The sequence below is a fragment of the Bombina bombina genome, chromosome 1 (assembly GCF_027579735.1).
Source record: "Bombina bombina isolate aBomBom1 chromosome 1, aBomBom1.pri, whole genome shotgun sequence".
NCBI classification, from domain to species: Eukaryota; Metazoa; Chordata; class Amphibia; order Anura; family Bombinatoridae; genus Bombina; species Bombina bombina.
Window position 1 is genome coordinate 7,799,575 of NC_069499.1, and position 23,325 is coordinate 7,822,899.

The 23,325-nt window shown below is 50.4% G+C and overlaps 1 protein-coding gene across 1 annotated transcript in view; it reads right to left on the reverse strand.

Annotated features, from left to right (window-relative positions):
- Positions 1-20,393, reverse strand: part of ASPG (asparaginase) — a 647,837-nt gene extending 627,444 nt beyond the window's left edge. Inside the window, exon 1 of the mRNA XM_053697101.1 lies at positions 20,020-20,393. Coding sequence (XP_053553076.1) covers positions 20,020-20,272 — 253 coding nt within the window. The 5' untranslated portion in view covers positions 20,273-20,393. The remainder of the gene's footprint in view (positions 1-20,019) is intronic.
- Positions 20,394-23,325: the final 2,932 nt, after the last annotated feature.

Consider the following 23,325-nt stretch of genomic DNA (forward strand, 5'->3'; position numbering starts at 1 on the left):
CACACACACACTAGTAGGAATGACATACACACACACTAGTAGGAATGACACACACACACACTAGTAGGAATGACACACACACACACTAGTAGGAATGACACACACACACACTAGTAGGAATGACACACACTAGTAGGAATGACACACACTAGTAGGAATGACACACACTAGTAGGAATGACACACACTAGTAGGAATGACACACACTAGTAGGAATGACACACACTAGTAGGAATGACACACACACACTAGTAGGAATGACACACACACACTAGTAGGAATGACACACACACACTAGTAGGAATGACACACACACACTAGTAGGAATGACACACACACACTAGTAGGAATGACACACACACACACACTAGTAGGAATGACACACACACACACACTAGTAGGAATGACACACACACACACTAGTAGGAATGACACACACACACACTAGTAGGAATGACACACACACACACTAGTAGGAATGACACACACACACACTAGTAGGAATGACACACACACACTCTAGTAGGAATGACACACACACACACTAGTAGGAATGACACACACACACACTAGTAGGAATGACACACACACACACACACTAGTAGGAATGACACACACACACTAGTAGGAATGACACACACACACTAGTAGGAATGTGTTACAGAAGCATTAGTTATTTTGTTGTGAAAAACTTATTTCCCAGCAGCAATGCCTGAACCAGCCAAGCCAGCGCCTAAGAAGGGCTCCAAGAAAACTGTAACAAGTATCATTTCATAAAGGGTTAACTCTGTTCAGTTTTGAGAAAACTATTTTCTGAGGCAGGTTTCCTAGCATATTGTGTACTGTAATTAAGTTTGTGATAAGCATTCACTGCTAGGTGATAAGAAGGACTCAATTGTTTTCTTGTGTGTACTTGTTATCTGCGGTGGCCTGTCCAAGGGCTTTGTCTAAATGTGTGATGGGGGATTTTATGCTTCCCCCCCTGGGAGTGCCCTGTGTGCATGTAACCTAAATAAAAAGCAGGCTGGGCATCCCAGTCCTCAGTTCTTGGTTGTCCCTCAATCGCAGCGTTGACTCGTTTTTGTGGGCAGAAGGGTATCCTAGCTGTACTACAGCTAAGGGGGATTATTCTACATTTGCGAGACTCATATAGAATACTATGGAAAGCAGTTTCTCCCCTCTTCAGCAATAGGAATCCAGGCTACTAAGCGGTCCATCTCTCAGCGAGACTAAGGGTAACCGTAACATTTGGCGGCAGCGGTGGGATTTTTCCTGGATTTCCTAGGAGAGGTACAGAACGGATGGAGAGCGCTTACGAAAAATTGAAGCGTACAACCCTAAAGGATTTACTTGAAAGCAGAGGGGGGTACGCCAGCAACCGGCCGAGGAGAGAGCTGATCGCAGAATTGACCGAACTGGATCAGAGCTTCACAATGGCGGAAACACCGACCACGATTAGTGACGAAAAAACCAGGATTGTTCGGGAGAGGCTCTCACTGTACGGGCCGAACCCCTCCATGGAATTGGTACAGCAGTTGATGGCGGAAGCGGACAAGGATATACAAGAGACTCGAGCCCACGAACTCAACCTAGCGAACGCACACCGCAATGCTGAAGCCCCGCAGGTAATCATCCCTGTCGAAAATGCTGGGAGGCCCAAGATACCCTATGCGGCATTTCGACCCTTCCTAGAGAGCGAGACAGGGATTGATGAATATTTGGCGGACTTCGAAAGGCAATGTGCCCTGCACCAGATTCCCAACAGGGAGTGGCCCACGATATTGTCTGGTAAACTATCCGGGCGAGCCCTGGAAGCCTTTCGTACTCTGGGTGCTGAGGAAGTGACACAGTATGAGCTAGTTAAAGAGACACTGTTGCGACGGTACGCAGTAACTCCGGACGCGTATCGCCGACAGTTTCGGGGCACGAAAAAGAAGCCCAACGATACCCATATGGAATGGGCGCACCGAATGCGGAGAGCGGCAAATCACTGGATGAGCGGAAGTAAAGCGGTGACTGGTGAGGAAATTTTACAATTGTTTCTCTTAGAACATTTTTATAATGGCATGGAACAGCAAGGGAAGGAATGGCTGCGAGACAGGCGACCTTCTACCTTAGAAGAAGCAGCCAAATTGGCCGATGAACATTATGACTCCCGTCTTCACGAACCCAGAGAGGTTTACCGTGCACCCCCTCGTGCTGAATTCCGAGCCCCGGTGCCCGAAGGGCCCGCCCGACACTCAGGACCACCCAATAACAGCTCTGAGCGTCCCAGACCGACTTGCCACCGATGCAAGCAACCAGGGCATTTCATGGCTAGCTGCCCCCTTAATACGCACCAGACACCCAGGAATTACAATTACCCCTCTGGGGCATATCGTCCGGCCCGGACCCTCTGTGTTAACCAAGAGGCCCCTATGGAGGAATATTTGGGGCCGCTTCACGAGGCGGACCCTGTATATGCTGCCTCAGATAACCGCCAGCACCATCGGCAGAAGGTATGGCTCGAGGGGCGATCTACCGAGGGATTGAGAGACACAGGGGCTACTATCACGCTGGTACAGAGTCATTTGGTGCCGGAGCACAAGCGATCTGGACAGACTGTGGCCGTTAGAGTGGCGGGGGGGGATGTGTACGAAATTCCAACAGCTAAAGTGCATCTTGATTGGGGAGCGGGAAAGGGGGCTGTGAACGTGGGCATAATGGATAATTTACCTGCCGAAGTACTACTGGGCAATGATTTGGGCCCCATGACTTCTGCCTATGCTCCAGTATGCAACAACGAGGCGGACCCAGTGACTACACGGGCCCAAGCCCGGACGGAGCGAGAACTCTCACCAGTGCGGGAGACACAGGTAAGACCTACCCCGACCTTGCCTGACATGTTAGGCCCCATACCCTGGGACACCCCAGATGCTTTCGAGACAGAGTCTAAGACTGACCCGACCTTACAAAAGTACCGGGAACGAGCAGAGACCGGAGGGGGCGGGGCAGATAATGAAACATTCTTATGGGAAAAAGGGAAACTATAACGCTGGACAGAGAAAAGGGGACAGCGTAGGCGACAGCTGGTAGTGCCCCACAAATACCGTCAAGAAATCCTCAAGATAGGCCACGACATCCCCTTAGCAGGCCACCTAGCTGTAACCCGTACCCTACACCGCATTACTCACACGTTCTTTTGGCCAGGGGTACACGCTGACGTTAGACCTTACTGTAACACCTGCGATGTGTGTCAACGAGTAGGAAGGCAAGGCGATCACCCTAAAGCCCATATAGTAAATATGCCCATTGTAGAGGAACCCTTCAGCCGGGTTGCTATTGACCTAGTGGGACCACTGGCTACCCCTAGTCCCTCCGGTAAGCGCTACATTCTTACCGTAGTGGACTACGCTACCAGGTACCCAGAGGCTGTCGCCCTATCCAACATACAAGCGGATACGGTAGCGAATGCACTAGTACAGGTGTTCTCCCGGGTAGGATTTCCAAAAGAAATCCTATCCGACCGAGGCACCCAATTTACGGCTGAATTGACCCAACAACTCTGGCAGGTTTGCAAAATTAAGTCCCTCCTGAGCTCCCCATACCACCCCCAGACGAACGGGCTGTGTGAGAGGTTCAATGGGACCCTCAAGCAAATGCTCAAGACGTTCACTCAGGAATACCGAGACTGGGAACGCTTCCTGCCGCACCTCCTTTTTGCTTATCGGGAGGTGCCCCAGGAAACGACAGGGTTCTCTCCCTTCGAGTTGCTCTACGGAAGAAAGGTACGGGGACCCCTAAACCTGATCCGGGAGCACTGGGAGGGAGAGATGGAGACTGACGGTGTCCCCATTGTGCCATACGTGCTGGAACTCAGGGACCGAATGGAGCAATTAGCCAAATCCGTGCGGGCTAATCTCCAGTCGGCCCAGAGAAGACAGAAAGTAGGGTACGATCGGGGGGCCCGAAAGAGAATCTTTACCATAGGACAAAAGGTGTTAGTACTTAAGCCGGTGAAGACAGACAAATTGCAGGCGTCCTGGCAGGGCCCCTACCAGATCGTAGAGAAAAGGGGAGACACCACTTATGTGATAGCTAGCTGCCACGACAACAATCTTAGAAAGACATTCCATGTAAACATGCTCAAGGAATATTTTGAGCGACCAGAGAACGTGACGGCCGTATGTTGTTCCCCTCAGGAAGGCCCCGACAGTCTACCCATTCCAGACCTATTAGAAAAGAGTCTCCCCACAGGTATAGTGGCTCAGGTTCAGATAGGAGACCGACTTAGCCCCACTGAAAGGGAGCAGCTCAACCAACTCCTACAGTCCAAACACCTCACCTTCTCCCCGAAGCCAGGGTACACTACTTTAACCACCCACCAGGTAGATACTCCGGGACAAGCTCCCTTGCGCCAGGCTCCATACCGAATCCCCGAAGCAGTTAGGATAGGAATGAAGAAGGAGATCGATGAGATGCTCCAACTCAGGGTAATTGAGCCCTCTGATAGTCCCTGGGCCTCCCCAGTTGTCTTGGTGCCCAAGAAAGATGGGACCACCCGGTTCTGCGTAGACTATCGGAGGCTCAATGAAAAGACCGTGACGGACGCTTACCCTATGCCCAGGGTAGACGAGCTACTCGATCGTATAGCCAGGGGAAATTACCTGACCACTATTGACCTCTGCAAAGGTTACTGGCAGATTCCCCTTGCCCCGGAGGCTATCCCCAAGTCGGCATTCGTCACCCCATTCGGCTTATATCAGTTTAGGGTAATGCCGTTTGGGATGAAGAATGCCCCAGCTACATTCCAGCGCTTGGTGGATAGGCTCCTGGATGGCTTCCAGAGTTTTGCTTGCGCCTACCTGGACGACATAGCGATCCACAGTGAGTCATGGGAGGACCACTTAGCTCACATAGGAATGGTTCTGGATCAGATCCGGGCTGCTGGCCTGACTCTGAAGCCAGAAAAATGCCACTTTGGGATGGCCGAGGTACAGTACCTGGGTCACCGGGTGGGGTGTGGAAAGCAGCGACCAGAGCCGGCCAAGATAGAAGCTGTCGCCAATTGGCCCACCCCCATCACTAAGACTCAGGTCCTAGCCTTCCTGGGCACGGCAGGGTACTATAGACGGTTCGTACCAGACTACAGCACACTTGCCAAACCCCTGACTGACTTGACCAAGAAGAACTTACCTCGACAGGTCCTGTGGTCTCCCCACTGTGAAACGGCTTTCCAGGCTCTCAAAAATGCTCTAATTAACGCTCCTGTCTTGGCGGCTCCAGCCCTTAACAAACGTTTTATCGTCCATACAGATGCTTCCATGTTCGGGCTGGGAGCCGTCCTCAGCCAAGTAGGCGAAGATGGAGGGGAGCATCCAGTTGCCTACATCAGCCGGAAGCTCCTGCCCCGCGAAGTCAGCTATGCAGCGGTCGAAAAGGAGTGTTTGGCTTTGGTGTGGGCATTAAAGAAATTGACTCCCTATTTATATGGGCAGGAGTTCACTCTGGTCACCGACCATAACCCGTTGGTGTGGCTGAACCGGGTCTCTGGAGATAATGGCAGGCTATTACGTTGGAGTTTATCGTTGCAACCCTTCAATTTCACCATTACTTACAGACCTGGGAAACAGAATGGCAACGCCGACGGGTTGTCCAGACAAACCGACCTCAGCCCCGCATAACCAGCGGTCTGGACAGCCTTAGTCTGCCCCGAAAAGGGGTCAGACCGTGTCTGCCAGAGTGTTCCACAGAAAGGGAGCACTGTTACAGAAGCATTAGTTATTTTGTTGTGAAGAAACTTATTTCCCAGCAGCAATGCCTGAACCAGCCAAGCCAGCGCCTAAGAAGGGCTCCAAGAAAACTGTAACAAGTATCATTTCATAAAGGGTTAACTCTGTTCAGTTTTGAGAAAACTATTTTCTGAGGCAGGTTTCCTAGCATATTGTGTACTGTAATTAAGTTTGTGATAAGCATTCACTGCTAGGTGATAAGAAGGACTCAATTGTTTTCTTGTGTGTACTTGTTATCTGCGGTGGCCTGTCCAAGGGCTTTGTCTAAATGTGTGATGGGGGATTTTATGCTTCCCCCCCTGGGAGTGCCCTGTGTGCATGTAACCTAAATAAAAAGCAGGCTGGGCATCCCAGTCCTCAGTTCTTGGTTGTCCCTCAATCGCAGCGTTGACTCGTTTTTGTGGGCAGAAGGGTATCCTAGCTGTACTACAGCTAAGGGGGATTATTCTACATTTGCGAGACTCATATAGAATACTATGGAAAGCAGTTTCTCCCCTCTTCAGCAATAGGAATCCAGGCTACTAAGCGGTCCATCTCTCAGCGAGACTAAGGGTAACCATAACAGAATGACACACACACACACTAGTAGGAATGACACACACACACACTAGTAGGAATGACACACACACACACTAGTAGGAATGACACACACACACACTAGTAGGAATGACACACACACACACTAGTAGGAATGACACACACACACACTAGTAGGAATGACACACACACACACTAGTAGGAATGACACACACAAACTAGTGGGAATGACACGAGGGGGGGGGACAGGAGCCCACTCACCCTCATTCTGGTACATCATGCCTATAGTGCCCCCGGTGTTAATGACACACACACACTAGTGGGAATGACACACACACACACACACTAGTAGGAATGACAGACACACACACACACTAGTAGGAATGACACACACACACACTAGTAGGAATGGCACACACACTAGTAGGAATGACACACACACTAGTAGGAATGACACACACACTAGTAGGAATGACACACACACTAGTAGGAATGACACACACACACACTAGTAGGAATGACACGAGGGGGGGACAGGAGCCCACTCACCCTCATTCTGGTACATCATGCCTATAGTGCCCCCGGTGTTAATGACACACACACACACACACTAGTAGGAACGACACACACACTAGTAGGAACGACACACACACACACACTAGTAGGAATGACACACACACACACTAGTAGGAATGACACACACACACACACTAGTAGGAATGACACACACACACACACACACACACACTAGTAGGAATGACACACACACTAGTAGGAATGACACACACACACACACACTAGTAGGAATGACACACACACACACTAGTAGGAATGACACACACACACACACACACTAGTAGGAATGACACACACACACACTAGTAGGAATGACACACACACACACACTAGTAGGAATGACACACACACACACACTAGTAGGAATGACACACACACTAGTAGGAATGACACACACACACACTAGTAGGAATGACACACACACACACACTAGTAGGAATGACACACACACACACACTAGTAGGAATGACACACACACACACACACTAGTAGGAATGACACACACACACACACACTAGTAGGAATGACACACACACACACACACACTAGTAGGAATGACACACACACACTAGTAGGAATGACACACACACACACACACACTAGTAGGAATGACACACACTAATAGGAATGACACACACACACACTAGCAGGAATGACACACACACTAGCAGGAATGACACACACACTAGCAGGAATGACACACACACTAGCAGGAATGACACACACACTAGCAGGAATGACACACACACTAGTAGGAATGACACACACACTAGTAGGAATGACACACACACTAGTAGGAATGACACACACACTAGTAGGAATGACACACACTAGTAGGAATGACACACACACACACACACTAGTAGGAATGACACACACACTAGTGGGAATGACACGAGGGGGGGGGCAGGAGCCCACTCACCCTCATTCTGGTACATCATGCCTATAGTGCCCCCGGTGTTAATGACACACGCACACAAGTGGGAACGACACACACACTAGTAGGAATGACACACACACACACACACACTAGTAGGAATGACACACACACACACACTAGTAGGAATGACACACACACACTAGTAGGAATGACACACACACACACTAGTAGGAATGACACACACACACACTAGTAGGAATGACACACACACACACACTAGTAGGAATGGCACACACACACACACACTAGTAGGAATGGCACACACACACTAGTAGGAATGACACACACACACTAGTAGGAATGACACACACACACACACACTAGTAGGAATGACACACACACACACACACACTAGTAGGAATGACACACACACACACTAGTAGGAATGACACACACACACACTAGTAGGAATGACACACACACACACTAGTAGGAATGACACGAGGGGGGGGACAGGAGCCCACTCACCCTCATTCTGGTACATCATGCCTATAGTGCCCCCGGTGTTAATGACACACACACACTAGTAGGAACGACACACACACACTAGTAGGAACGACACACACACACACACACTAGTAGGAATGACACACACTAGTAGGAATGACACACACACACACACACACTAGTAGGAATGACACACACTAGTAGGAATGACACACACACACTCTAGTAGGAATGACACACACACACACTAGGAGGAATGACACACACACACACTAGGAGGAATGACACACACACTAGTAGGAATGACACACACACACACACACACTAGTAGGAATAACACACACACACACACACTAGTAGGAATGACACACACACTAGTAGGAATGACACACACACACACTAGTGGGAATGACACGAGGGGGGGACAGGAGCCCACTCACCCTCATTCTGGTACATCATGCCTATAGTGCCCCTGGTGTTAATGACACACACACTAGTAGGAATGACACACACACACTAGTAGGAATGACACACACACACTAGTAGGAATGACACACACACACTAGTGGGAATGACACACACACACACACTAGTGGGAATGACACACACACACTAGTAGGAATGACAGGAGCCCACTCACCCTCATTCTGGTACATCATGCCTATAGTGCCCCCGGTGTTAATGACACACACACACACACACTCTAGTAGGAATGCCACACACACACTCTAGTAGGAATGACACACACACACACTCTAGTAGGAATGACACACACACACACTAGTAGGAATGACACACACACACACTAGTAGGAATGACACACACACACACTAGTAGGAATGACACACACACACTAGTAGGAATGACACACACACTCTAGTAGGAATGACACACACACACTCTAGTAGGAATGACACACACACACTCTAGTAGGAATGACACACACACACACTCTAGTAGGAATGACACACACACACACACTAGTAGGAATGACACACACACACACTAGTAGGAATGAGACACACACTAGTAGGAATGAGACACACACACTAGTGGGAATGACACGAGGGGGGGACAGGGGCCCACTCACCCTCATTCTGGTACATCATGCCTATAGTGCCCCCGGTGTTAATGACACACACACTAGTAGGAATGACACACACACACTAGTGGGAATGACACACACACACACACACTAGTGGGAATGACACACACACACACACACACTAGTGGGAATGACACACACACACACACACACTAGTGGGAATGACACACACACATTAGTGGGAATGACACACACACACTAGTAGGAATGACAGGAGCCCACTCACCCTCATTCTGGTACATCATGCCTATAGTGCCCCCGGTGTTAATGACACACACACACTAGTAGGAATGACAGGAGCCCACTCACCCTCATTCTGGTACATCATGCCTATAGTGCCCCCGGTGTTAATGACACACACACTAGTGGGAATGACAGGAGCCCACTCACCCTCATTCTGGTACATCATGCCTATAGTGCCCCCGGTGTTAATGAAACACACACTAGTGGGAATGACAGGAGCCCACTCACCCTCATTCTGGTACATCATGCCTATAGTGCCCCCGGTGTTAATGACACACACACACTAGTGGGAATGACAGGAGCCCACTCACCCTCATTCTGGTACATCATGCCTATAGTGCCCCCGGTGTTAATGACACACACACTAGTGGGAATGACAGGAGCCCACTCACCCTCATTCTGGTACATCATGCCTATAGTGCCCCCGGTGTTAATGACACACACACTAGTGGGAATGACAGGAGCCCACTCACCCTCATTCTGGTACATCATGCCTATAGTGCCCCCGGTGTTAATGACACACACACTAGTGGGAATGACAGGAGCCCACTCACCCTCATTCTGTTACATCATGCCTATAGTGCCCCCGGTGTTAATGACACACACACTAGTGGGAATGACAGGAGCCCACTCACCCTCATTCTGGTACATCATGCCTATAGTGCCCCCGGTGTTAATGACACACACACACTAGTGGGAATGACAGGAGCCCACTCACCCTCAATCTGGTACATCATGCCTATAGTGCCCCCGGTGTTAATGACACACACACTAGTGGGAATGACAGGAGCCCACTCACCCTCATTCTGGTACATCATGCCTATAGTGCCCCCGGTGTTAATGACACACACACTAGTGGGAATGACAGGAGCCCACTCACCCTCATTCTGGTACATCATGCCTATAGTGCCCCCGGTGTTAATGACACACACACACTAGTGGGAATGACAGGAGCCCACTCACCCTCATTCTGGTACATCATGCCTATAGTGCCCCCGGTGTTAATGACACACACACTAGTGGGAATGACAGGAGCCCACTCACCCTCATTCTGGTACATCATGCCTATAGTGCCCCCGGTGTTAATGACACACACACTAGTGGGAATGACAGGAGCCCACTCACCCTCATTCTGGTACATCATGCCTATAGTGCCCCCGGTGTTAATGACACACACACTAGTAGGAATGACACAGACACTAGTGGGAATGACACGAGGGGGGCACAGGAGCCCACTCACCTTCATTCTGGTACATCATGCCTATAGTGCCCCCGGTGTTAATGACACACACACTAGTAGGAATGACAGGAGCCCACTCACCCTCATTCTGGTACATCATGCCTATAGTGCCCCCGGTGTTAATGACACACACACTAGTGGGAATGACAGGAGCCCACTCACCCTCATTCTGGTACATCATGCCTATAGTGCCCCCGGTGTTAATGACACACACACTAGTAGGAATGACACAGACACTAGTGGGAATGACACGAGGGGGGCACAGGAGCCCACTCACCCTCATTCTGGTACATCATGCCTATAGTGCCCCCGGTGTTAATGACACACACACTATTGGGAATGACAGGAGCCCACTCACCCTCATTCTGGTACATCATGCCTATAGTGCCCCCGGTGTTAATGACACACACACACTAGTGGGAATGACAGGAGCCCACTCACCCTCATTCTGGTACATCATGCCTATAGTGCCCCCGGTGTTAATGACACACACACTAGTGGGAATGACAGGAGCCCACTCACCCTCATTCTGGTACATCATGCCTATAGTGCCCCCGATGTTAATGACACACACACTAGTGGGAATGACAGGAGCCCACTCACCCTCATTCTGGTACATCATGCCTATAGTGCCCCCGATGTTAATGACACACACACTAGTGGGAATGACAGGAGCCCACTCACCCTCATTCTGGTACATCATGCCTATAGTGCCCCCGGTGTTAATGACACACACACTAGTGGGAATGACAGGAGCCCACTCACCCTCATTCTGGTACATCATGCCTATAGTGCCCCCGGTGTTAATGACACACACACTAGTAGGAATGACACAGACACTAGTGGGAATGACACGAGGGGGGCACAGGAGCCCACTCACCCTCATTCTGGTACATCATGCCTATAGTGCCCCCGGTGTTAATGACACACACACTAGTAGGAATGACAGGAGCCCACTCACCCTCATTCTGGTACATCATGCCTATAGTGCCCCCGGTGTTAATGACACACACACTAGTAGGAATGACAGGAGCCCACTCACCCTCATTCTGGTACATCATGCCTATAGTGCCCCCGGTGTTAATGACACACACACTAGTAGGAATGACACAGACACTAGTGGGAATGACACGAGGGTGGCACAGGAGCCCACTCACCCTCATTCTGGTACATCATGCCTATAGTGCCCCCGGTGTTAATGACACACACACACTAGTGGGAATGACAGGAGCCCACTCACCCTCATTCTGGTACATCATGCCTATAGTGCCCCCGGTGTTAATGACACACACACTAGTAGGAATGACACAGACACTAGTGGGAATGACACGAGGGGGGCACAGGAGCCCACTCACCCTCATTCTGGTACATCATGCCTATAGTGCCCCCGGTGTTAATGACACACACACACTAGTGGGAATGACAGGAGCCCACTCACCCTCATTCTGGTACATCATGCCTATAGTGCCCCCGGTGTTAATGACACACACACTAGTGGGAATGACAGGAGCCCACTCACCCTCATTCTGGTACATCATGCCTATAGTGCCCCCGGTGTTAATGACACACACACACTAGTGGGAATGACAGGAGCCCACTCACCCTCATTCTGGTACATCATGCCTATAGTGCCCCCGGTGTTAATGACAGGAGCCCACTCACCCTCATTCTGGTACATCATGCCTATAGTGCCCCCGGTGTTAATGACACACACACTAGTGGGAATGACAGGAGCCCACTCACCCTCATTCTGGTACATCATGCCTATAGTGCCCCCGGTGTTAATGACACACACACTAGTAGGAATGACACAGACACTAGTGGGAATGACACGAGGGGGGCACAGGAGCCCACTCACCCTCATTCTGGTACATCATGCCTATAGTGCCCCCGGTGTTAATGACACACACACACTAGTGGGAATGACAGGAGCCCACTCACCCTCATTCTGGTACATCATGCCTATAGTGCCCCCGGTGTTAATGACACACACACTAGTGGGAATGACAGGAGCCCACTCACCCTCATTCTGGTACATCATGCCTATAGTGCCCCCGGTGTTAATGACACACACACACTAGTGGGAATGACAGGAGCCCACTCACCCTCATTCTGGTACATCATGCCTATAGTGCCCCCGGTGTTAATGACAGGAGCCCACTCACCCTCATTCTGGTACATCATGCCTATAGTGGCCCCGGTGTTAATGACACACACACTAGTGGGAATGACAGGAGCCCACTTACCCTCATTCTGGTACATCATGCCTATAGTGCCCCCGGTGTTAATGACAGGAGCCCACTCACCCTCATTCTGGTACATCATGCCTATAGTGCCCCCGGTGTTAATGACACACACACTAGTAGGAATGACACAGACACTAGTGGGAATGACACGAGGGGGGCACAGGAGCCCACTCACCCTCATTCTGGTACATCATGCCTATAGTGCCCCCGGTGTTAATGACACACACACTAGTGGGAATGACAGGAGCCCACTCACCCTCATTCTGGTACATCATGCCTATAGTGCCCCCGGTGTTAATGACACACACACTAGTAGGAATGACAGGAGCCCACTCACCCTCATTCTGGTACATCATGCCTATAGTGCCCCCGGTGTTAATGACACACACACTAGTAGGAATGACACAGACACTAGTGGGAATGACACGAGGGTGGCACAGGAGCCCACTCACCCTCATTCTGGTACATCATGCCTATAGTGCCCCCGGTGTTAATGACACACACACACTAGTGGGAATGACAGGAGCCCACTCACCCTCATTCTGGTACATCATGCCTATAGTGCCCCCGGTGTTAATGACACACACACTAGTAGGAATGACACAGACACTAGTGGGAATGACACGAGGGGGGCACAGGAGCCCACTCACCCTCATTCTGGTACATCATGCCTATAGTGCCCCCGGTGTTAATGACACACACACTAGTAGGAATGACAGGAGCCCACTCACCCTCATTCTGGTACATCATGCCTATAGTGCCCCCGGTGTTAATGACACACACACTAGTAGGAATGACACAGACACTAGTGGGAATGACACGAGGGTGGCACAGGAGCCCACTCACCCTCATTCTGGTACATCATGCCTATAGTGCCCCCGGTGTTAATGACACACACACACTAGTGGGAATGACAGGAGCCCACTCACCCTCATTCTGGTACATCATGCCTATAGTGCCCCCGGTGTTAATGACACACACACTAGTAGGAATGACACAGACACTAGTGGGAATGACACGAGGGGGGCACAGGAGCCCACTCACCCTCATTCTGGTACATCATGCCTATAGTGCCCCCGGTGTTAATGACACACACACACTAGTGGGAATGACAGGAGCCCACTCACCCTCATTCTGGTACATCATGCCTATAGTGCCCCCGGTGTTAATGACACACACACTAGTGGGAATGACAGGAGCCCACTCACCCTCATTCTGGTACATCATGCCTATAGTGCCCCCGGTGTTAATGACACACACACTAGTGGGAATGACAGGAGCCCACTCACCCTCATTCTGGTACATCATGCCTATAGTGCCCCCGGTGTTAATGACACACACACACTAGTGGGAATGACAGGAGCCCACTCACCCTCGTTCTGGTACATCATGCCTATAGTGCCCCCGGTGTTAATGACACACACACTAGTGGGAATGACAGGAGCCCACTCACCCTCATTCTGGTACATCATGCCTATAGTGCCCCCGGTGTTAATGACACACACACTAGTGGGAATGACAGGAGCCCACTCACCCTCATTCTGGTACATCATGCCTATAGTGCCCCCGGTGTTAATGACACACACACTAGTGGGAATGACAGGAGCCCACTCACCCTCATTCTGGTACATCATGCCTATAGTGCCCCCGGTGTTAATGACACACACACAAGTGGGAATGACAGGAGCCCACTCACCCTCATTCTGGTACATCATGCCTATAGTGCCCCCGGTGTTAATGACACACACACTAGTGGGAATGACAGGAGCCCACTCACCCTCATTCTGGTACATCATGCCTATAGTGCCCCCGGTGTTAATGACACACACACTAGTGGGAATGACAGGAGCCCACTCACCCTCATTCTGGTACATCATGCCTATAGTGCCCCCGGTGTTAATGACACACACACTAGTGGGAATGACACACACACTAGTAGGAATGACACACACACACACACTAGTAGGAATAACACACACACACACACTAGTAGGAATGACACACACACAAACTAGTGGGAATGACACGAGGGGGGGACAGGAGCCCACTCACCCTCATTCTGGTACATCATGCCTATAGTGCCCCTGGTGTTAATGACACACACACTAGTAGGAATGACACACACACACTAGTAGGAATGACACACACACACTAGTAGGAATGACACACACACACACTAGTGGGAATGACACACACACACTAGTAGGAATGACAGGAGCCCACTCACCCTCATTCTGGTACATCATGCCTATAGTGCCCCCGGTGTTAATGACACACACACACACACACTCTAGTAGGAATGCCACACACACACTCTAGTAGGAATGACACACACACACACACACACTCTAGTAGGAATGACACACACACACACACTCTAGTAGGAATGACACACACACACACACACACTAGTAGGAATGACACACACACTAGTAGGAATAACACACACACACACTAGTAGGAATGACACACACACTAGTAGGAATGAGACACACACACTAGTGGGAATGACACGAGGGGGGGACAGGGGCCCACTCACCCTCATTCTGGTACATCATGCCTATAGTGCCCCCGGTGTTAATGACACACACACTAGTAGGAATGACACACACACACTAGTAGGAATGACACACACACACACACACTAGTGGGAATGACACACACACACACACACTAGTGGGAATGACACACACACACTAGTGGGAATGACACACACACACACACACTAGTGGGAATGACACACACACACTAGTAGGAATGACAGGAGCCCACTCACCCTCATTCTGGTACATCATGCCTATAGTGCCCCCGGTGTTAATGACACACACACACTAGTAGGAATGACAGGAGCCCACTCACCCTCATTCTGGTACATCATGCCTATAGTGCCCCCGGTGTTAATGACACACACACTAGTGGGAATGACAGGAGCCCACTCACCCTCATTCTGGTACATCATGCCTATAGTGCCCCCGGTGTTAATGAAACACACACTAGTGGGAATGACAGGAGCCCACTCACCCTCATTCTGGTACATCATGCCTATAGTGCCCCCGGTGTTAATGACACACACACACTAGTGGGAATGACAGGAGCCCACTCACCCTCATTCTGGTACATCATGCCTATAGTGCCCCCGGTGTTAATGACACACACACTAGTGGGAATGACAGGAGCCCACTCACCCTCATTCTGGTACATCATGCCTATAGTGCCCCCGGTGTTAATGACACACACACTAGTAGGAATGACACAGACACTAGTGGGAATGACACGAGGGGGGCACAGGAGCCCACTCACCCTCATTCTGGTACATCATGCCTATAGTGCCCCCGGTGTTAATGACACACACACACTAGTGGGAATGACAGGAGCCCACTCACCCTCATTCTGGTACATCATGCCTATAGTGCCCCTGGTGTTAATGACACACACACTAGTAGGAATGACACACACACACTAGTAGGAATGACACACACACACTAGTAGGAATGACACACACACTAGTGGGAATGACACACACACACACTAGTGGGAATTACACACACACACTAGTAGGAATGACAGGAGCCCACTCACCCTCATTCTGGTACATCATGCCTATAGTGCCCCCGGTGTTAATGACACACACACACACACACACTCTAGTAGGAATGCCACACACACACTCTAGTAGGAATGACACACACACACACACTCTAGTAGGAATGACACACACACACACACACACACACTAGTAGGAATGACACACACACACTAGTAGGAATAACACACACACACACTAGTAGGAATGACACACACACTAGTAGGAATGACACACACACTAGTAGGAATGAGACACACACACTAGTGGGAATGACACGAGGGGGGGACAGGGGCCCACTCACCCTCATTCTGGTACATCATGCCTATAGTGCCCCCGGTGTTAATGACACACACACTAGTAGGAATGACACACACACACTAGTAGGAATGACACACACACACACACACTAGTGGGAATGACACACACACACACACACTAGTGGGAATGACACACACACACTAGTAGGAATGACAGGAGCCCACTCACCCTCATTCTGGTACATCATGCCTATAGTGCCCCCGGTGTTAATGACACACACACACTAGTAGGAATGACAGGAGCCCACTCACCCTCATTCTGGTACATCATGCCTATAGTGCCCCCGGTGTTAATGACACACACACACTAGTAGGAATGACAGGAGCCCACTCACCCTCATTCTGGTACATCATGCCTATAGTGCCCCCGGTGTTAATGAAACACACACTAGTGGGAATGACAGGAGCCCACTCACCCTCATTCTGGTACATCATGCCTATAGTGCCCCCGGTGTTAATGACACACACACACTAGTGGGAATGACAGGAGCCCACTCACCCTCATTCTGGTACATCATGCCTATAGTGCCCCCGGTGTTAATGACACACACACTAGTGGGAATGACAGGAGCCCACTCACCCTCATTCTGGTACATCATGCCTATAGTGCCCCCGGTGTTAATGACACACACACTAGTGGGAATGACAGGAGCCCACTCACCCTCATTCTGGTACATCATGCCTATAGTGCCCCCGGTGTTAATGACACACACACTAGTGGGAATGACAGGAGCCCACTCACCCTCATTCTGTTACATCATGCCTATAGTGCCCCCGGTGTTAATGACACACACACTAGTGGGAATGACAGGAGCCCACTCACCCTCATTCTGGTACATCATGCCTATAGTGCCCCCGGTGTTAATGACACACACACACTAGTGGGAATGACAGGAGCCCACTCACCCTCATTCTGGTACATCATGCCTATAGTGCCCCCGGTGTTAATGACACACACACTAGTGGGAATGACAGGAGCCCACTCACCCTCATTCTGGTACATCATGCCTATAGTGCCCCCGGTGTTAATGACACACACACTAGTGGGAATGACAGGAGCCCACTCACCCTCATTCTGGTACATCATGCCTATAGTGCCCCCGGTGTTAATGACACACACACTAGTGGGAATGACAGGAGCCCACTCACCCTCATTCTGGTACATCATGCCTATAGTGCCCCCGGTGTTAATGACACACACACTAGTGGGAATGACAGGAGCCCACTCACCCTCATTCTGGTACATCATGCCTATAGTGCCCCCGGTGTTAATGACACACACACTAGTGGGAATGACAGGAGCCCACTCACCCTCATTCTGGTACATCATGCCTATAGTGCCCCCGGTGTTAATGACACACACACTAGTGGGAATGACAGGAGCCCACTCACCCTCATTCTGGTACATCATGCCTATAGTGCCCCCGGTGTTAATGACACACACACTAGTGGGAATGACAGGAGCCCACTCACCCTCATTCTGGTACATCATGCCTATAGTGCCCCCGGTGTTAATGACACACACACTAGTGGGAATGACAGGAGCCCACTCACCCTCATTCTGGTACATCATGCCTATAGTGCCCCCGGTGTTAATGACACACACACTAGTGGGAATGACAGGAGCCCACTCACCCTCATTCTGGTACATCATGCCTATAGTGCCCCCGGTGTTAATGACACACACACTAGTGGGAATGACAGGAGCCCACTCACCCTCATTCTGGTACATCATGCCTATAGTGCCCCCGGTGTTAATGACACACACACTAGTGGGAATGACAGGAGCCCACTCACCCTCATTCTGGTACATCATGCCTATAGTGCCCCCGGTGTTAATGACACACACACTAGTGGGAATGACAGGAGCCCACTCACCCTCATTCTGGTACATCATGCCTATAGTGCCCCCGGTGTTAATGACACACACACTAGTGGGAATGACAGGAGCCCACTCACCCTCATTCTGGTACATCATGCCTATAGTGCCCCCGGTGTTAATGACACACACACTAGTGGGAATGACAGGAGCCCACTCACCCTCATTCTGGTACATCATGCCTATAGTGCCCCCGGTGTTAATGACACACACACTAGTGGGAATGACAGGAGCCCACTCACCCTCATTCTGGTACATCATGCCTATAGTGCCCCCGGTGTTAATGACACACACACTAGTGGGAATGACAGGAGCCCACTCACCCTCATTCTGGTACATCATGCCTATAGTGCCCCCGGTGTTAATGACACACACACTAGTGGGAATGACAGGAGCCCACTCACCCTCATTCTGGTACATCATGCCTATAGTGCCCCCGGTGTTAATGACACACACACTAGTGGGAATGACAGGAGCCCACTCACCCTCATTCTGGTACATCATGCCTATAGTGCCCCCGGTGTTAATGACACACACACTAGTGGGAATGACAGGAGCCCACTCACCCTCATTCTGGTACATCATGCCTATAGTGCCCCCGGTGTTAATGACACACACACTAGTGGGAATGACAGGAGCCCACTCACCCTCATTCTGGTACATCATGCCTATAGTGCCCCCGGTGTTAATGACACACACACTAGTGGGAATGACAGGAGCCCACTCACCCTCATTCTGGTACATCATGCCTATAGTGCCCCCGGTGTTAATGACACACACACTAGTGGGAATGACAGGAGCCCACTCACCCTCATTCTGGTACATCATGCCTATAGTGCCCCCGGTGTTAATGACACACACACTAGTGGGAATGACAGGAGCCCACTCACCCTCATTCTGGTACATCATGCCTATAGTGCCCCCGGTGTTAATGACACACACACTAGTGGGAATGACAGGAGCCCACTCACCCTCATTCTGGTACATCATGCCTATAGTGCCCCCGGTGTTAATGACACACACACTAGTGGGAATGACAGGAGCCCACTCACCCTCATTCTGGTACATCATGCCTATAGTGCCCCCGGTGTTAATGACACACACACTAGTGGGAATGACAGGAGCCCACTCACCCTCATTCTGGTACATCATGCCTATAGTGCCCCCGGTGTTAATGACCAGCACTCGGGACTCGGCCGCACCACCGCTCAGACTCTCTAGGGAGCCGGACAAGCTGTGGCTGCTGGACAGTTTCCTCCGCCGGGGCGCGCGTGAGGCAGCCGGGGACTCCTGGTCCAGCAGATCCAGCCGGGTGTGAGACAGCGCCTTAGACAGCCGGGAAAGGGAAGCTGCGTGCGGGACACCGGTCTGCTCCTCAGCCGCCATCCTGTGCCCGAGTGTGAGTGTGAGTGAGGCGAGTATGAGGTGTGCGCGCCTGAGGATACGTCTGTCACATACAGTGAGGAGCTGCTGTACCGCTGAACCTAATCACATCCGCCCCCCACACAACAACATCCGCCGCCCCCGTCACACCCCCTCAGCACGTGCGCACGGGTCACCGTGTCTGACCTTTATAGGATCCGCACTGTATGTCTGTGATACCGGACTGTCACTTACACTGACCTCACTAGTGTCACACTAACTAGTAACATCACTAGTGTCACTTACACTAACATCACTAGTGTCACACTAACTAGTAACATCACTAGTGTCACTTACACTAACCTCACTAGTGTCACACTAACTAGTAACATCACTAGTGTCACTTACACTAACATCACTAGTGTCACTTACACTAACATCACTAGTGTCACTTACACTAACATCACTAGTGTCACACTAACTAGTAACATCACTAGTGTCACACTAACATCACTAGTGTCACACTAACTAGTAACATCACTAGTGTCACTTACACTGACCTCACTAGTGTCACACTAACTAGTAACATCACTAGTGTCACTTACACTAACATCACTAGTGTCACACTAACTAGTAACATCACTAGTGTCACACTAACTAGTAACATCACTAGTGTCACACTAACTAGTAACATCACTAGTGTCACACTAACATCACTAGTGTCACACTAACTAGTAACATCACTAGTGTCACTTACACTAACATCACTAGTGTCACACTAACTAGTAACATCACTAGTGTCACTTACACTAACATCACTAGTGTCACACTAACTAGTAACATCACTAGTGTCACTTACACTGACCTCACTAGTGTCACACTAACTAGTAACATCACTAGTGTCACTTACACTAACATCACTAGTGTCACACTAACTAGTAACATCACTAGTGTCACTTACACTGACCTCACTAGTGTCACACTAACTAGTAACATCACTAGTGTCACTTACACTAACATCACTAGTGTCACACTAACTAGTAACATCACTAGTGTCACACTAACTAGTAACATCACTAGTGTCACACTAACTAGTAACATCACTAGTGTCACACTAACATCACTAGTGTCACACTAACTAGTAACATCACTGTAACGGTACCAACCGGATACCAAGGGTTAACACCAGGGAACAATGTCCTGCATAGGGAATCAGCAATTCACAACCCAGCCAGTTTTCAGGTTTTTAAACAGAATGACTTTTATTAAGGCTCATATGCCCAGTATTTATGCAGGTCTGACCCCCCCAGAAGGGGGGTTGAAAGAATGTTGTACATTGAATGGAGGGAACACGCCCTTTTACATGATACAATAGAATACCTTGCTCAAGCTGATAACAATTTAAACACAGACACACACTTGTCTTTCCTTATCATCTAGGGTCTGCTCTCTGAGGTTGATTAAACAATGGACTGTGTATCAATAACATTAATGACAGTGCACAATAGCTGAACACAGTTAACTCTTTCAGTGCTGACAGAAGGGTCTGTCACATCTACATAGCACAATATACAGCCTATAGACAACCTTTCTTATGTTATAGTCCAGAAGTGGCTAGGTTTGCCACAATGCTCCCCCAGAACCAAGCCGGCATACACAGTCTGATCCCAACGGATCGGCTTGGGGATGTCCGGGGCAACAACTTTCGGCTCAAGTAGGCTACGGGGGTTCTCCGCCATCTGCTCCAACTTGGCTCAGTACTGCCCCCACCCCAAACATGGAAGCGTCTCTTCCCGGAGGGACTGGGCTTGGGTAGTCACAGGGTTAACATCAGCGGGATCCATGGGAGCATAGGCAGAAACAAGGGGGGCCAAGTCATTTCCAAGGAGAACATCAGCAGGTAAGTCCTTCTTGACCCCCACATTCACAAGTCTAGCGCCCACTCCCCAATCCAAATGTACCCTGGCAACAGGTAGGCGGAACACAGTGCCCCCTGCTACCCTCACAGCCACAGTGTCTCCAGTGTGCTGTTTCTCAGGCACCAAGTTCTCTTGAAGCAAGGTCATGGTAGCACCAGTATCCCGTAGACAACTGACCTCCTTCCCATTCACTTTAACCCGTTGCCGGTTATTCCGGTGGGCAGCTTGCACGGGGTCTGCTTCATGTAGGCTGCCCCAGCATTCTGGCGCCTCTACGTAGCGGGCCACAGGCTGAGGATTATGTGGGATTCCGCCAGCGGGTCTTCTCCAGGACTGTGCTTGATTCGCTGCGTTTAGGGGACACTCTGGTCTTTTGTGCCCTAGTTGCTTACATCCAAAGCACCGAATAGGTTGTGAGTAGCCCCGCAAATTGAACCGGGCTCTCTGAGGGTAGTTCGTGGCCGGAGGCCGTGTGGTATAGCGGTGCGCCGGGGGTTGGTAACTGGCAGCTGCTGGGGTGACTGGGGGTCTGTACTCCACTCTAGCAGTGGGCAATCGGTATACTGCTCCCCCTGCCCCTCGTACTGCCACGGATCCACCAGTGGGTGCTGTATCCGGCACCAAATGGGGAGCTATCAGGGTTAAAGTAGCTCCCGAATCCCGAAGTCCCTGGACCGACATCACCTCATGCAGAATTCCCAGGGGTTCCTCGGCTTGGGTGCTCAACACCTCATGAGCGGCTGGCTCCGTTTGGTAATGGTGAGCAGCCGCCCTTGGGGCCAGGTTCTGTCTGACCTGGTTCCAAGCTTGTCTGCTCCGATTTTGGGTGCACTCACGTGCCATATGTCCCCACTGCTTGCAGGTGTGGCATTGTATATTAGCCCGTCCGTTGTTAGGCTGTAGTCCATGGTGCCTCCTGGCATCAAAATGCTGGTCTGCTAATCTGGCTGCTTCGGTTAAGGTGAGGGGTTTTCGATCTCTCACCCATTCTTGGGCTTCTGGGGACAAGCCGTTAAAGAATTGCTCCAACAGCATCAGTTGTCGCAATTCTTCCATGGTGGTAGCTTGGCTGGCCTGTATCCACCCCTGAGATGCTTGATCCAGCTTGTGGGCCCACTCTGCATGGGAATCTCTTTCTGGCTTGCGCAGGCCTCTAAA